The sequence below is a fragment of the Hyperolius riggenbachi genome, chromosome 12, assembly GCF_040937935.1.
Source record: "Hyperolius riggenbachi isolate aHypRig1 chromosome 12, aHypRig1.pri, whole genome shotgun sequence".
Classification (NCBI taxonomy): Eukaryota; Metazoa; Chordata; class Amphibia; order Anura; family Hyperoliidae; genus Hyperolius; species Hyperolius riggenbachi.
In genome coordinates, this window is record NC_090657.1 from 204,789,006 (window position 1) to 204,806,238 (window position 17,233).

At 46.0% G+C, this 17,233-nt stretch overlaps 1 protein-coding gene across 3 annotated transcripts in view; it reads left to right on the plus strand.

Moving 5' to 3' along the window:
• The window catches only part of GLP2R (glucagon like peptide 2 receptor), a 201,580-nt gene that overhangs the window by 108,518 nt on the left and 75,829 nt on the right, over nt 1-17,233 (plus strand). For all 3 annotated transcript variants that reach the window (XM_068264177.1, XM_068264176.1, XM_068264178.1), the window contains 2 exons: nt 9,014-9,132; nt 16,712-16,818. In XM_068264177.1, coding sequence (XP_068120278.1) covers nt 9,014-9,132; nt 16,712-16,818 — 226 coding nt within the window. The remainder of the gene's footprint in view (nt 1-9,013; nt 9,133-16,711; nt 16,819-17,233) is intronic.

Genomic DNA, 17,233 nt, shown 5'->3' on the forward strand with positions numbered 1-17,233 from the left:
AAAGCTCTGGAGCGCAGCCTTGAGTGGTCCAGAGCGGGTAGCGGTTTACCGATGATTCTCTCTGCTGATCTGATGACTCTCTGTAATTTGTGTCTGTCGCTAGCGGAGGAGCTGGCATACCAGACTAGGATGGAAGAGCAGAGGACAGATTCAATCGTAGCGGAGTAGAAGTTGGTCAGAAGTTTTGGGGACATACCGAACTTCTTCAGTTGGCGGAGAAAGAATAACCTCTGCTGGGCTTTCCTCTGGGTGGTGGAGGTGTTTGCCTTCCATTTCAGGTCATTGGAGATGATTGTGCCCAGAAGTCGTACACAGGGAACTCTTTCAACTTCTTTGTCATCAATACGGATTGGAGGAGGGGGGTTGGCGTGCTTCCTAAAATCAACAATCATCTCAACAGTCTTTGCCGTGTTTAGGACCAGCCCGTTCTCCCTGCACCAGTGGCAGATGCTCTCAACCTGGTGGCGGTACGCTTCCTCATCATTTTTGGTGATGAGGCCGACGATGGTGGTGTCGTCAGCAAATTTGATCACTTTGACGGAGTCCGCTGTGGATCTGCAGGCGTTCGTATACAGGGAGAACAGGAATGGCGACAGGACACACCCTTGAGGTGCTCCTGTATTTGTAATCCGAGGTTGAGAGGAGATGGTGCCTAGCTTAACGGCCTGGGATCTGTTGGTGAGGAAGTCCATGATCCACAGGCGCAGAGTGGGGTGGACCCAGAGTGTGGCAAGGTTCTCCTGAAGTATTTTGGGGCTGATGGTATTGAACGCTGAGCTGAAGTCCAGAAGGAGGATCCTGGCGTACGTGCCGGGTTTGTCCAGGTGTTCATGGATAAGCTCCAGGCAGATATTGATGGCGTCGTCGGTGGACCTGTTTGCTCTGTATGCGAACTGGTGCTGATCCAGCAGGGCCTCAGTGGCGAGCTTGAGGAGGGGGAGCACCATACTTTCAAGAACCTTCATGATGACTGATGTAAGTGCCACGGGCCTGAAGTTGTTAAGGTCGGCGACACCCTGCTTTTTGGGGACAGGGATGATGGTGGACCTCTTAAAGCAAGCGGGGACTTTACCGCTCCGAAGGGACTTGTTGAAGATAGAGGAAAGAATAGGGGCGAGCTGTCAAGCGCCGGTTTTCAGGCAGGCTGGTGACACACCGTCCGGGCCAGAGGCTTTCCTGACATTTAGCCTTAACAAGTGTTGCAGAACATCAGCCTCGTTCACCGGTGGAGGGGGCGAGTTTGTTCTCGGGGTCTCAGAGGCAGGGAGGGGTGGAGGTCCTCGTGGCTCTGGGGGAGTCTGGTTCTCAAATCTACAGTAAAATTCGCTGAGATTCTCGGCGAGCACAGCTCTCGGTGTTGCATGCTGCGGGGGGGGGGGGGGGGGGGGGGGGCTTATAGTTAGTGGCGGCCTTGAGCCCTTTCCACACAGCTCGTGAGTCGTTAGAGGAGAGGTTCTGTTCCAGTTTATCTGCATAGCTCTTCTTGGCAGCTCGTTGGTTGTTACGATAAGAAATATCAGTTAAATATATCATATAGGAGAGACACACACAGTGATATTTGAGAAGTGAAATGAAGCTTATTTGATTTGCAGAAAGTGTGCAATAATTGTTTAAACTAAATTAGGCAGGTGCATAAATTTGGGCACCACAAAAAATAAATGAAAGCAACATTTAGTAGATCCTCTTTTTGCAGAAATTACAGCCTCTAAACGCTTCCTGTAGGTTCCAATGAGAGTATGGATTCTGGTTGAAGGTATTTTGGACCATTCCTCTTTACAAAACATCTCTAGTTCATTCAGATTTGATGGCTTCAGAGCATGGACAGCTCTCTTTAACTCACACCACAGATTTTCAATTATATTCAGTTCTGGGGACTGAGATGGCCATTCCAGAACGTTGTACTTGTTCCTCTGCATAATTGCCTTAGTGGATTTTGAGCAGTGTTTAGGGTCGTTGGTCTTGTTGAAAGATCCAGCCCCGGCGCAGCGTTATCTCTGTCACTGATTCCTAGACATTAATCTCCAGAATCTGCCGATACTGAGTGGAATCCATGCGTCTCTCAACTTTGACAAGATTCCCAGTCCCTGCACTGGCCACACAGCCCCACAGCATGATGGAACCACCACCATATTTTACTGTAGGTAGCAGGTGTTTTTCTTAGAATGCTGTGTTATTTTCGCTCCATGCATAATGCCCCTTGTTAGGCCCAAATAACTCAATTTTAGTTTCATCAGTCAACAGCACCTTATTCCAAAATAAAGCTGGCTTGTCCAAATGTGCTTTAGCATACCTCAAGCGGCTGTTTGTGCTGTGGCCGGAGAAAAGGCTTCCTCTGCATCACTCTCGCATACAGCATCTTCTTGAGTAAAGTGCGCCAAATGGTTGAACGATGCACAGTGACTCCATCTGCATCAAGATGATGTTGTTGGTCTTTGGTGCTGGTCTGTGGGTTGACTGACTCTGACTGTTCTCACCAGTTGTCGCTTCTGTTTATCCGAGATTTTTCTTGGTCTGCCACTTCGAGCCTTAACTTGAACTGAGCCTGTGGTCTTCAATTTCCTCAATATGTTCCTAATTGTGGAAAACAGACAGCTGAGATCTCTGAGACAGCTTTCTGTATCCTTCCCCTAAACCATAATGGTGAACAATCTTTGTTTTCAGGTCATTTGAGAGTTGTTTTGAGACCCTTGCTACTCTTCAGAGAAAATTAAAAGAGGAGGGAAACGTATAATTGACCCCCTTAAATACTCTTTCTCATAATTTGATTCACCTGTGTATGTAGGTCAGGGGTCACTGAACTTACCAAGCCAATTTGAGTTCCAATAGTTAGTTCTAATGGTTTTGGAATCAATAAAATGACAACAGTGCCCAAATTTATGCACTTGCCTAATTTTATTTTAAAAATTATTGCACACTTTCTGTAAATGCAATAAACTTCATTTCACTTCTCAAATATCACTGTGTGTGTCTCTCCTGTATGATATATTTAACTGACATTTTTAATCGTAACAACCAATGATTTATACAGGAAAATCATGACAATTAACAAGATTGCCCAAACGTTTGCATCCCACTGTATATATTAGTGGGGTTTTAGTTGAGGGCGGGCATCCTCCAAAGTTTGCTTTAGGCAGCAGTAAGTCTAGAACTGGACCTGCTCTCCAGATATGCTATATATCAAAAGAGTGACATCACTACTCTCCAGATATGCTATATATCAAAAGTGTGACATCACTACTGTAAATTTACACTACTGTTAGGTTTGCTACATTATCTGTCATTTACCACATTTAAATGTATACTTTTCTCCTATGAAACTTTAAAATCAATTTTCCCAAACTATAAGGTCTTTTTGAAGAAAAAAAATCTTCTTCTTGTACCCACTGTCCCTATTTGCTATTAACCGGAGCCCGCTGCGGACAGATGGTTCACAATTTTAGAGGAAATTCTTGTTCGCGGTTCGCTAACGGAAAATTAAATGTTCGCTACATCTCTACTCTCCAGATATGCTATATATAAAAAGGGTGACATCATTAATCTCTAGATATGCGATATATAGAAAGGGGGACATCACCAATCTCCAGATATGCTATATATGAAAAGGGTGACATCACTAATCTCCAGATATGATATATATGAAAAGGGTGACATCACTACTCTCCAGATATGATATATATAAAAAGGGTGACATCACTAATCTCCAGATATGATATATATGAAAAGGGTGACATCACTACTCTCCAGATATGATATATATAAAAAGGGTGACATCACTAATCTCCAGATATGATATATATGAAACGGGTGGCATCACTTATCTTCAGATATGATATATATGAAAAGAGGGACATCACTAATCTCCAGATATGATATATATGAAAAGGGGGACATCACTAATCTCCAGATATGATATACAGTGGTGTGAAAAACTATTTGCCCCCTTCCTGATTTCTTATTCTTTTGCATGTTTGTCACACTTAAATGTTTCTGCTCATCAAAAACCGTTAACTATTAGTCAAAGATAACATAATTGAACACAAAATGCAGTTTTAAATTATGGTTTTTATTATTTAGTGAGAAAAAAATCTCAAAACCTACATGGCCCTGTGTGACAAAGAAATTGCCCCCTGAACCTAATAACTGGTTGGGCCACCCTTAGCAGCAATAACTGCAATCAAGCGTTTGCGATAACTTGCAACGAGTCTTTTACAGCGCTCTGGAGGAATTTTGGCCCACTCATCTTTGCAGAATTGTTGTAATTCAGCTGTATTTGAGAGTTTTCTAGCATGAACTGCCTTTTTAAGGTCATGCCACAACATCTCAATAGGATTCAGGTCAGAACTTTGACTAGACCACTCCAAAGTCTTCATTTTGTTTTTCTTCAGCCATTCAGAGGTGGATTTGCTGGTGTGTTTTGGGTCATTGTCCTGCTGCAGCACCCAAGATCGCTTCAGCTTGAGTTGACGAACAGATGGCCGGACATTCTCCTTCAGGATTTTTTGGTAGACAGTAGAATTCATGGTTCCATCTATCACAGCAAGCCTTCCAGGTCCTGAAGCAGCAAAACAACCCCAGACCATCACACTACCACCACCATATTTTACTGCTGGTATGATGTTCTTTTGCAGAAATGATGTGTTACTTCTACACCAGATGTAACGAAACACGCGTCTTCCAAAAAGGTCAACTTTTGTCTCTTTTGGCAATCATTGAGATGTTTTTTAGCAAAATTGAGACGAGCCTTAATGTTCTTTTTGCTTAAAAGTTGTTTGTGCCTTGGATATCTGCCATGCAGTCCGTTTTTGCACAGTCTCTTACTTATGGTGGAGTCGTGAACACTGACCTTAATTGAGGCAAGTGAGGCCTGAAGTTCTTTAGATGTTGTCCTGGGGTCTTTTGTGGCCTCTCAGATGAGTTTTCTCTGCGCTCTTGGGGTAATTTTGGTCGGCCGGCCACTCCTGGGAAGGTTCATCACTGTTCCATGTTTTTGCCAATTGTGGATAATGGCTCTCACTGTGGTTCGCTGGAGTCCTAAAGTTTTAGAAATGGCTTTATACCCTTTACCAGACTGATAGATCTCAATTACAGTACTTTGTTCTCATTTGTTCCTGAATTTCTTTGGATCTTGGCATGAGGTCTAGCTTTTGAGGTGCTTTTGGTCTACTTCTCTGTGTCAGATAGCTTCTATTTAAGTGATTTCTTGATTGAAACAGGTGTGGCAGTAATCAGGCCTGGGGGTGACTACAGAAATTGAACTCATGTGTGATAAACCACAGTTAAGTTATTTTTTAACAAGGGGGGCAATCACTTTTTCACACAGGGCCATGTAGATTTGGAGGTTTTTTTCTCACTAAATAATAAAAACCATCATTTAAAACTGCATTTTGTGTTCAATTATGTTATCTTTGACTAATGGTTAACGGTTTTTGATGAGCAGTCCGCATACGCGTTAGTGCGGCTGCGCAGCTCTAGGGCCCTCCCCCCCCGATCCACGCACAGTAGCGTGGATCGAGGGGGGAGGCCATAGAGCTGCGCAGCCGCACTAACGCGTATGCGGACTGCGCGGCCGGCTCCGGCGGCCATCTTGGGAGAGGAAGGGGAGCCCGACCCCATCCGTGGGGTCGGGAGCGGCACGGGGGCGATCAGACTGCGGGGACCCGGCGGAACTGCACGGAGGGCGCGGACGGCGTCCTCCGTGCATTTAAAACTGATTAAGGTACTTATCTTTTTTTCGCTATTTGGGCTCGTAAGTCCTTTAAGTGTGACAAACATGCAAAAGAATAAGAAATCAGGAAGGGGGCAAATAGTTTTTCACACCACTGTATATGAAAAGGGTGGCATCACTTATCTTCAGATATGATATATATGAAAAGAGGGACATCACTAATCTCCAGATATGATATATATGAAAAGGGTGACATCACTACTCTCCAGATATGATATATATGAAAAGAGGGACATCACTAATCTCCAGATATGATATATATGAAAAGGGTGACATCACTAATCTCCAGATATGATATATATAAAAAGAGTGGCATTATTAATCTCTAGATATGCTATATATGAAAAGGGTGACATCACTAATCTCCAGATATGCTATATATGAAAAGGGTGACATCACTAATCTCCAGATATGTATCACAGGAGTGACATCACTACTCTCTGGATATATTATGCATTACAGGCATCACATCACTACTCTCCAGATATATTATGCATTACAGGAGCGACATCACTTCCTTTCCAGATATATTATGCATTACAGAAGTGACATCACTACTCTCCAGATATATTATGCATTACAGGAGTGACATCACTACTCTCCAGATATATTATGCATTACAGGAGTGACATCACTACTCTCCAGATATATTATGCATTAGAGGAGTGACATCACTACCTTCCAGATATATTATGCATTAGAGGAGTGACATCACTGCTGAGGTTAGTAGTGACCTCTTCTGGTCAGTGTTAGCTCCCCCCTCCTCTGCACGTATAGCGGGAAGCACATTTCCTGGAGCTGCGTGTTTAGGTCCAGTATGATGTTAGCTGAGTTAGCGGCCCGGCAGTATGATGTTAGTTGTTATACAGGTCACGTCTGTGCAACATTCATTTTACATACGCAATTTATTTCCGATCTGTGCAAATGAGAAAATCCATACATGGATTATTTCATTATACATAATATAAGGCGCTGATCTGAGCATGATTTCATCATCCAGGCAAAGCGTGTGATATTCAATAAATGTCAGCACAAAATGTGACGGATGGTGACAATGAGGCGTTTGTGATGAAGATGCTGAGATGGTAATTTCAGTCCAGACAGCCGGCTGTATGTTGCTTATCAGTATATATGAGGTCAGTTCATAGAGAGGGGGAGGAGATGGAAATACTAAGAATTCTCCTTCTGCACCAGCAGGAATCGGCTTTATGAATATAGAAGTGCTCCAATTGGCTGCATATTCTGAGCCCCTTCCCAGTCACCTTACTAATGGCTGCTAGGGATGCTTTCTTCATGCACTGGGTGGAGATACAATTACACACGTTATTTGCTAGCACTTTCGGGCTGGTGTAGAAGGAGGAGAGTTTTAATTTCAAAGTTTCTTAATTTTCTATTGCTTAACCCAGGGATAGACTAATTTTATGACACCAATGTAGAAACCTGTTATGAGTAAGGCAGCCAAAAAAAAGCAGTGTCTCTTGTGTTGATGTCTTTTAACTGCTGATTGAAAAATTACATCTAATTAGTAGTTATCGATTACCCAGCTTTGCACAGTGTTTCTCACATTACCAAAGCGGGAGGTGGGAGGAGAGGGAATGCCCCTGTGGGAGGCAGGAGGAGAGGGACCGCCTCTGTGGGAGGCAGGAGGAGAGGGAACACCTCTGCGGGAGGCAGGAAGAAAGGGACCACCTCTGCAGAAAAGTGGGAAAAAAGAGAACTCCTCTGTGGGAGGCGGGAAGAGAGGGAACGCCTCAGTGGGAGGTGGGAGGAGAGGGAACGCCTACGTGGGAGGAGAAGGAACGCCTCGGCGGGAGGTGGAAGGAGAGGGAACACCTAAGTGGGAGGCGAGAGGAGAGAGAACGCCTCTGTGGGAGGCAGGAGGAGAGGGAAGCCTCAGTGGGAGGTGGGAGGAGAGGGAACACCTCTGTCAGAGGCGAGAGGAGAGGGACAGCCTCAGTGGGAGGCAGGAGGAGAGGGAACGCCTCTGCCGGAGGAGAGGGAACGCCTAAGTGGGAGGAGAGGGGATGCCTCTGCGGGACGAGAGGGGATATCTCTGCAAGAGGCAGAAGGAGAGGGAACGCCTCTGTAGGAGGCGGGAGGAGAGGGAACACCTAAGTGGGAGGAGAGGGAATGCATCTGGGGGAGGGGGGAGTAGAGGGAAAGCCTCAGTGGGAGGAGAGGGAATGCCTCAGCAGAGGAGTGGGAAGCCTCAGTTGGAGGGGAAGGAACACCTCTAGGGGAGGTAGGAGGAGAGGAGACTCCTCAGCTGGAGGAGAGTGAACACCTCAGCTGGAGAAGAGAAAATGTCTCAGTGGGGGGAGAAGGAATGCCTCAGGGGTAGCAGAGGGAATGCATGGATCCCCCTCTTTACTTGGTGTATTCCAAAGCATAAGACAGCCTTTGTGTCCTTGCAGTAACTTCAGTCTGCACATTGTATACAGGAGTACTTTGCTACTGCCAGCTCTCCCCACCCCTCCCTCCGCTCACCACCTACTGTCTCAGCATTACTTACAGTTCTAAAGATCAGCTATCAACATGTCAGGTCTGATCTAGGATATGAATAACAGAGAGCATGAGGAAGGGACAGATCACAGATACGGGAATCAGATCACAAAGCCGTACATTTTATAATGCATTAAGCAGTACAAAGATAGCAGGGCAGCTGCTGCATTCAAACCTGATCAAGCTTGAATGGTACAATCCCCTTTATCAATAAGAGAGAAACCATATTATTTAAAGAGGAACTATAGTCAAAATAACATAATGAATAAAATGACTTATTTGTTTACATTTACAAGTAATTTAGTCAGTAATTGCTCATTGTAAAATCTTTCCTCACTCTAATTTACATTCTGAAATGTTTCTCAGGAGGTGATATTTTTACTACTGGCAGGTAAACTCTGTAGAATGTTCTTTTACTGAGAGTTCCAAAGCCAATAGAAAAGGTCTCTGGTCTCCCAAAATGCGAGGGAGGCCCATAAAAAAACTAGCTTTGGCCTCGGTGGACGGGTGGGGCTAAACATCAATATAGCGCAATATATAGTCATAGGAAGTGTTGCTGATGCTGAAACCCAGATTTATAATGTAAAAGGGGGTATGCTAAATAATATGCTACATTATACTATGTGTTGTTATGGCTCCTCTCTAATGTGGCCACCATCCACCTGTGTGTGTTGGTCACGTACAGACATGTTGTTTTTTTGCTGTCATATCACCACCCAGCTGCAATAGTCCAGGTGGGCAGTCCCATGTGAGGAGTAACATGTCGTCCTCTGTGTTTCTTTACAGTGAGCTCCGGCTTTGCGTACAGGATCTGCACCGACAAGGGGACTTGGCAGACGCGAGAGAACTCGTCAGACATTTGGCGCGATATTACAGAGTGCTCTGAGAATAATTTCCAAGAGAATGTGAGTCTGACTTATGTCTCCAGCGCTTCACCCATAATCCCGGGATTACTCCGCATTATTGCAGATATATTGTGTGTGCGAGCCTCCGCGCAGGACGGGTACAGCCCTATGTCAGCTAGCTGCCCACATTACTGACACACCGGTCCAATACGCTAAGGAGCTCTGGGCTGCAGAACAAAGGCCACCGATTAAAAGAGTGTTTGATAGCAGCACGGTGGCGTAGTGGTTAGCTCTCTCGCCTTGCAGCGCTGGGTCCCTGGTTCGAATCCCAGCCAGGGCGCTATCTGCAAAGAGTTTGAATGTTCTCTCCGTGTCTGCGTGGGTTTCCTCCGGGCACTCCGGTTTCCTCCCACATTCCAAAAAACATACAGATAAGTTAATTGGCTCCCCCTAAAAATTGGCCCTAGACTACAGTACTTACACTACATAATATAGACATATGGCAATGGTAGGGATTAGATTGTGAGCTCCTTTGAGGGACAGTTAGTGACAAGATAATATATATATATATATACACTGTACAGCGCTGCGTAATATGTCGTCGCTATATAAATACTAAATAATAATAATAATAATAATAATAGCAGGAATTGGCTGTGCTATTACAGCCACATGTAGATCCCAGCTGGGGAAGGGGGAGCCCCTAGTAATGACTGAGGCAGGAGTGCAGAGCTGGGAGCTTGGGATCACAGAGATCTCACCACCCATGTGCTTTAGGCCCCGTTCATATCACGGAACGCAGGCGCGTTCCATTCAGAACACAACGCACAGGAACGCACGTCATGTGCGTCTCTGTGCGTTGCGTGGCTGATCCCATTCACTGAAAGTGAATGGGACAGCCGCGCGTTTTGCTAGGAAACGCGTGCAGCATGCGTTCTCAGACCGCACAGGTCCGGAACGCATGCAGTGTGAACATCAGACATTGCACTCTATGCACTGTCTGATGTCGTGCGTGTCGGCCTCCCGCACGCGTTCCCGAAACACGGACGGGAACGCGTGCAATGTGAACGGGGCCTAAGAGATGGAATCGTCCGGCAGGAAGAGGAGGGGGAACCCCTAGTGATGAGTATGGCAGGTGGGGAGGAGCCTAGCTCCTCTTTCTTGTGTATATGGTAGCAGCCATTGTGGACTGGCTGAAAGCTGTAGCTCTCTTGTCCCCTTTGCCGGCACAGCTCATTTCTTTAATGGTTTGTCACTCCCAGGAGATCTTGGACAGATTGATGTGCTGCAATGCATGTGTTCCCTAGAATGGTAGACATACCTCCCAACTTTTTGAGATGAGAAAAAGGGACACTTAAGCCACGCCCCTGCCACACGCCTGGCCACGCCCTCACCACACATCTAGTCACACCTACCATAAAGATTTCACAAGAAACATATGTTGTTTTATAATTCAAACCACATTGGTCCTTTCTATCCTGGTTCATTTTCCTTCATAGTAACATTTTACAATTAGTAATATATCAATTTAAAGGATGGGAATAAAGTTTAGAGTCAAACAAACACATTTTTAGTATAGAAATATATATATTTACATAGAAAGAGGGACAAAGTCCTAAAAGAGGGACAAATGAGGGTGAAAGAGGGACAGGGCTCCCAAAGAGGGACTGTCCCTCTGAAAAAGGACAGTTGGGAGCTATGATGGTAGAACCTGACAGGCCTCAGCGTGAATCTCAGGTTCATCTTTGCTTGCTTGCCGACAGGTATAGGTAGAGTAGGGACCCTTTCCATGAGAGGAAACCTCATCGCTGGTGAAAGGGTCTAGTACAGAAGGCTTAGCATGCAATCTATTTTGGATGCGAATGTCCTCTTTCTACAACCGAATACAATTTGCAGCCTACATGTTTTTATTGCTATTAGCGTTCCAGTACGCGGTGAGTGTCTTAAGAGGGTTGCAGAGGGTTAAGGATTGTTTGTAGGTGGGGGGAGCAGGGAATTGTGGGAACTCTGACCTATCAGTTTAGTGTGGAGTGTTTATCATAAGAATTTTTTCCCAGACAGAACCCAACCATTCATTGTTACCTGGAGGCAGGGTTGGTTTTTTTATAAGGCACTGTAGGCTCGTCCCTACAGGCGCCTGATGATGGAAGGGCAGCTCACTTCCCTCCTCAAGTGCTTCCTTCCATCGATTTACAGAGTCCTGGGTGAAGCATAAATGAGAGGTTACTCACCCCAGCTCTCGGCATTCCACTTCCTGATCTCTCCCTTAAGTCAGTGGCATTGCTAGCTACCTATTACCTAGGAGCACTTCTAGCTACTTTGCCAGCCTCCGTAGAAGCGCACTAGCGTGAAACGGCCGTAAGGCTCCTCAGCCCCTGCACCCACCGCATCCATTTGCAGCAACCTCCGGTATGTGTTTCACATGTTATTGATGTATGCATTCCACGCAGCACTCTGCAATCACTTTTGTATTGAATAAAGCAACTGAAGCAGTGCCGGTGATTTTCTCTCTCTCCTCAACACTACTTAGTCTTAGGTAGCCAGACGTACACTCCGCATTAAGGGACAGCTGTGGCTACCTACACCAGGCAGGGGAAGTAAGTGAAAGCTGGGCCAGCCAGCACATTTGCAGTGTGGCAGGGCTTTGTAGGTTCATGGAGGGAGAAGTGTAGGGTGCCAGGACATCTGTGCCTATAGGCTCTTGGGCCTGCCTGGAGGTGACGCTTTGGACATAATAAGCAATCTGTCTCTCCAGTTATCTATGAGCCTTATTTATTAATGAATACGTTTTGAAGTGAAGCTAACCAGCAATGAGACTGTAATGTGCCTGGAGGGTTTTCCAGGAGTCTGGAGTCCCTCTTTAATGTATCTTTACATTAATCCACATATTCTCCACATTGCAGAGCTGTCACCGTGTTCCCCTGTGTTTACATTCTAATAGATGGATCTCAGGTACAGAATGTTCCCCGGAGAGGATGGAAACTTCCGTCTGATTATCAGGATTTATCTGGACTTCCATTGTTTATGAATGTTTAGATGAAGTGATCTGGCTGTATGGAGTGATGGCGGCTCAGAGCGGAGGCCCCCGCCTGGCCTGTAACAGTAGCTGAGCTTAATGGGGTGTAACATCATATTGAATATTCATCAGCCACATGTGCTGCGAGGAGGACCTGTCACTGGAGCTCCATGCAGATCTCAGGGGGGATTTGTAGAGGGGAAATGGGGCTATTTTCCTACCACTGGAAAGATTTGTTTCCACTGTGTCGGCAATGCATCTGTGAGATGCGATCAAGGCCAGATTTATACGTTTTGTGCCCCTAGGCCTAGTATGTTGTGGCTCCCCTTTCATATGCAGCAGCACCGCTCCCATTCCATGTGCAGCCCCCTCTTCCATCTCTATTATTCATTTATTGCAGCCCCTTTCGTGGGCATTAGCTTCCCTTTTTCATGTGTTGCTCCCCATTTTTAGCCTCCTCCTTCATATGTAACTCCTCTTTCATGTCCATGTGACCTCCCCTTAGGCTGCAGCCGCCCAAGGCCCGGGCCTTTGTTGCCTTTCCAGACATCTGCCCCTGGATGTGATGCTGACACTGATATAACACCAGTGCTGGCCATTCCATGCAATGGCTGTAGGGATTGGTGTGATGCGATCGTATACTGCTGGTTGTGCTATTTTTTTTTGTCCTCATGCAAATACAGAGGTAGCCCGTTGATTTCAATAGGCTATGGTTCCCTGTCCCTTTCCAGGGACAGAAATCGCAGCAGTGGAAAATTAGCCTATTGGCCGGTACACACTATGCAATTTCCCATCAGATAGATGGGTCGAAACGATTATTTTTGACTGGTCCGATTTGATTTCCAATTGTTTTTCTGATCGGTTTTCCAATCTATACAAAATCAGAAAAATCGTATCTAACCTGTCGGAAATAATCGATTGGACCCAACTATCTGATGGGAAATTGCATGGTGTGTACCAGGCATAAACCTGACCGTACATTACCTGATGTATGGCCAGATCAACCATTAGATATGGGATCTATTAAATTCATGTAAATTAATGTGTGAAAAGCATTTACTGTATTTTTCGGACTATAAGACGCACCTAGGTTTAGAGGACAAAAAAACGGGGAAAATATATACTGTACTAAACCTGGTGCATCCATGGTGAAGGGGCATCTTGTGGGTTATGTCCCCTTTATACCTCATGCCCCCTTGTACCGCTTGTCCCTGTGTCTGCCTCTGTCTTCTTTGTGTCCTCCTCTATGCCCCGTTGTGTCCTCCTCTATGCCCCTTTGTGTCCTCCTCTATGCCCCTTTGTGTCCTCCTCTATGCCCCTTTGTGTCCTCCTCTATGCCCTTTTGTGTCCTCCTCTATGCCCCTTTGTGTCCTCCTCTATGCCCCGTTGTGTCCTCCTCTATGCCCCTTTGTGTCCTCCTCTATGCCCCGTTGTGTCCTCCTTTATGCCCCTTTGTGTCCTCCTCTATGCCCCGTTGTGTCCTCCTCTATGCCCCTTTGTGTCCTCCTCTATGCCCCTTTGTGTCCTCCTCTATGCCCCGTTGTGTCCTCCTCTATGCCCCTTTGTGTCCTCCTCTATGCCCCTTTGTGTCCTCCTCTATGCCCAGTTGTGTCCTCCTCTATGCCCCTTTGTGTCCTCCTCTATGCCCCTTTGTGTCCTCCTCTATGCCCCTTTGTGTCCTCCTCCATGCCCCGTTGTGTCCTCCTCTATGCCCCTTTGTGTCCTCCTCTATGCCCCATTGTGTCCTCCTCTATGCCCTTTTGTGTCCTCCTCTATGCAAAAGTAGGGAATACTGCGCTCCAATGGACCAGTCAGAGTTAACGGGATCGCAGCAATGGTTAGGGTCACTCCACCCATAAACAACTCTATATCACACTAAATCACCGCGCTCACTTGCCCTGTAAAAGAAATCAAAAGATGCACATAGTGCCCAGTACAGTCTAAACTGCCAACAATGACCACCTCGTGCCGCACTCCAGGGGGTAGTGCCACCACCAAATTTAAGGGAAAACGTTCAGCTCCCCCTTTGTGGATGCACTCACCAAAAGCGCGTCTTTCTCTATAGCATATCACATCCAACTTTGCATGTCAGTCCAGCCAGCCAAGGAGTAGAATCAGCATGTGGCATAAAACTTGTTTAATAAAAATTTAAAATGCAGGCTTTACAGGCTACTTCGTTACCACTCCGTCCGCGGATACCGTAGAGCAGCACGAACACCTCTCCTGCCGTTACTTCCTTACTGACGTCAGTGCGCGGCGGAGTCGGAGGCGCGCTGACGTCAGTAAGGAAGTAACGGCAGGAGAGGTGTTCGTGCTGCTCTACGGTATCCGCGGACGGAGTGGTAACGAAGTAGCCTGTAAAGCCTGCATTTTAAATTTTTATTAAACAAGTTTTATGCCACATGCTGATTCTACTCCTTGGCTGGCTGGCTGGACTGACATGCAAAGTTGGATGTGATATGCTATAGAGAAAGACGCGCTTTTGGTGAGTGCATCCACAAAGGGGGAGCTGAACGTTTTCCCTTAAATTTGGTGGTGGCACTACCCCCTGGAGTGCGGCACGAGGTGGTCATTGTTGGCAGTTTAGACTGTACTGGGCACTATGTGCATCTTTTGATTTCTTTTACAGGGCAAGTGAGCGCGGTGATTTAGTGTGATATAGTGTCCTCCTCTATGCCCCTTTGTGTCCTCCTCTATGCCCCGTTGTGTCCTCCTCTATGCCCCTTTGTGTCCTCCTCTATGCCCCTTTGTGCCCCCCTGTGTCCTCCTCTGCAGGGGCACAGTACAGGGAGTCCCCGACATTGCGGTGGGTTGGCAGGCGTTCACAAGTCAGGAACTCCCTGCATTTGGACTATAAGACACAGTGACTTTTTTTCCCCACTTTTGGGGGAGAAAAAGTGAGTCTTATAGTCCTAAAAATACAGTATATATAAATTTGTAGTTCTTTAGGTGAATGTATACATACTTTAATGTTCAGGGGACACATGGGATGATGTTACGCCCAAGAGGGGGTACTTGATAAACAGCATCTTTCATTAAAGTGAACTGAAAATAGCATGTAGCTAAATGGCAAAGGATTTTTTGTATTGCAGTTGCAGTAGTCAGACAGTAGCCAGTCTTCTGTTCTTGTCTGAAATGTCCTCCCCAAAAAATTAAAATGTGTGATTTGAGTGGTTCAGAGTGTTATGTAATATATGCTGCAACACAGTTAAAAAACTACATTAGTGGATTATAATGTGCAGACCACCAGCAGTGCTGCTCAATGGCTGCATGTTGTATTATATGCTACACTTGTTACTAATACCCTAGTACAGGGGTGTAGAACTCAAATACAAAGTGGGCCGAAATTGAGCTCTGGGACCAAGTCGCAGGGCAACCTCAATGTCTAGTGACCACCTCTCTCCCTTATAAAGTTCGCTAGTGTCTAATAGCCTCCCTTCATCCGCTATACAGTTCCCAGATGTTTAGTGGTCCTCCCTTATCTATACAGTTCCCTGGTATCTAGTGCTGTCCTCCTCCCCATATGGCTTCTCTGGTGATCTAGGGCTTTCCCTCCAATATAGCTTCTCTGGTGGTCTAAAGTGGGCCAAACATAATGCAAAGTGGGGAAACCACCTGAGGGCCAAATCAGCCCATGGGCCGGAGTTTGACATGTATACCCTAGTAGAAGCCCCACTGACTGAAACAGGATATCAGTACTGATGATGACTTTATACACTGGTCTACACTAAAACCATAATAACTTCAAAAGTGTCAGGTCGCTAGAGACCCTCCTTTTACTAAGTTGTTTATCCTTCAAATGCTGTACTATATAAACCCCCTTTCTTCCCCTGCTAACTAAAAGTAGTCTCAGCAACAGGGGGACCTAACTGGCTAAGTACAGAATACTGCAATGCCAGTCTGGCTATCGGCTTCTCGCTTTTTTGGGGGGGTGCAATATTCAAGATTTCTCTCACTTCCACAATGACTTGCCTAGCTGCTGATTGGGGGCCCCCCACCTTCACTGAACTTTCACAAGAATATTATTGATATTCATTTGATCATCAATTTTATATCTCCTGGGAGTTGAAAAATGCTGTTAAAAAAACAGTGGCATTTGTGTGGTGTACAGCCTGGCAACTCAAACTGGCCACCCTTGCCTTAGAAGAAGTACTTCTTACAGTACCAGGCATTCCATATGCTGTACTGCATTGGTATTTGGCTGAAATGGTGTCTGCTCATCAGCAGGTAGGGGGCGCTAGACTTGTCCTCTAAAGGTGTGTACACACGCACTACTTTCGCCACTGACGGGTCCGTCAGACCCTCCCGCTGGGCGGATGTTCAGCTGACAGTAGCACGTGTTTACGCGCTGTCGGCGGATTGATAAGGCTGTATCTGAACGATCCGCTGAACCTTATCAGTCCGCCAACAGCGCGTACACATGCGCTACTGTCAGCTGAACGTCCGCCCAGCGGGAGGGTCTGACGGACCGGTCGTTGGCGGAAGTAGTGCATGTGTACGCACCTTAAATCAAGCAAAGCGTTTTCAAGCAACCTATAGAAACTGTTAAATACTATTACAAGGGTAATGTTATATATTTCTGTAACTGTGAACTGCTATTATCTATATATATATATATTTCAGAACAAGGAGCACTCTCTTCTGCTGGTACTACAGATCTGTTACACCATTGGCTACTCCATTTCTCTGGGGACCCTCGTGGTGGCGCTGTGCATCCTCCTCATGTTCAGGTCAGTTTATGTGTAATGTGTAATATGTTTATTGTGTGTCCTGAGGCCACTTGGGAAGATCAATATGCAGGGAGTGGCCACCATGTTACCGCCTGGCAATACAAGATAAGAGCTCAGCAGAAATATGACTGAAGAATTTCACTGGCCAGTGTTGTCCCACACCAGGGGTGTCAAGCTCAAAAGTGCAGTAAGGCAAAATGGAAAACTGGAACCCAGTCATAGGCCAGTCTCGATGTGTCGATGGTTTGATGGTACCAATGGTATCAGTGGTATCAATGGTAGTGGCTGGATGTCGTACTGGTTAAAGGCTCTGCCTCTGACACAGGAGACCAGGGTTTGAAGCTTGTCTCTTCCTGTTCAGTAAGCCAGCACCTATTCAGTAAGGAGACCTTGGGCAAGTCCTCCTACCACAGCT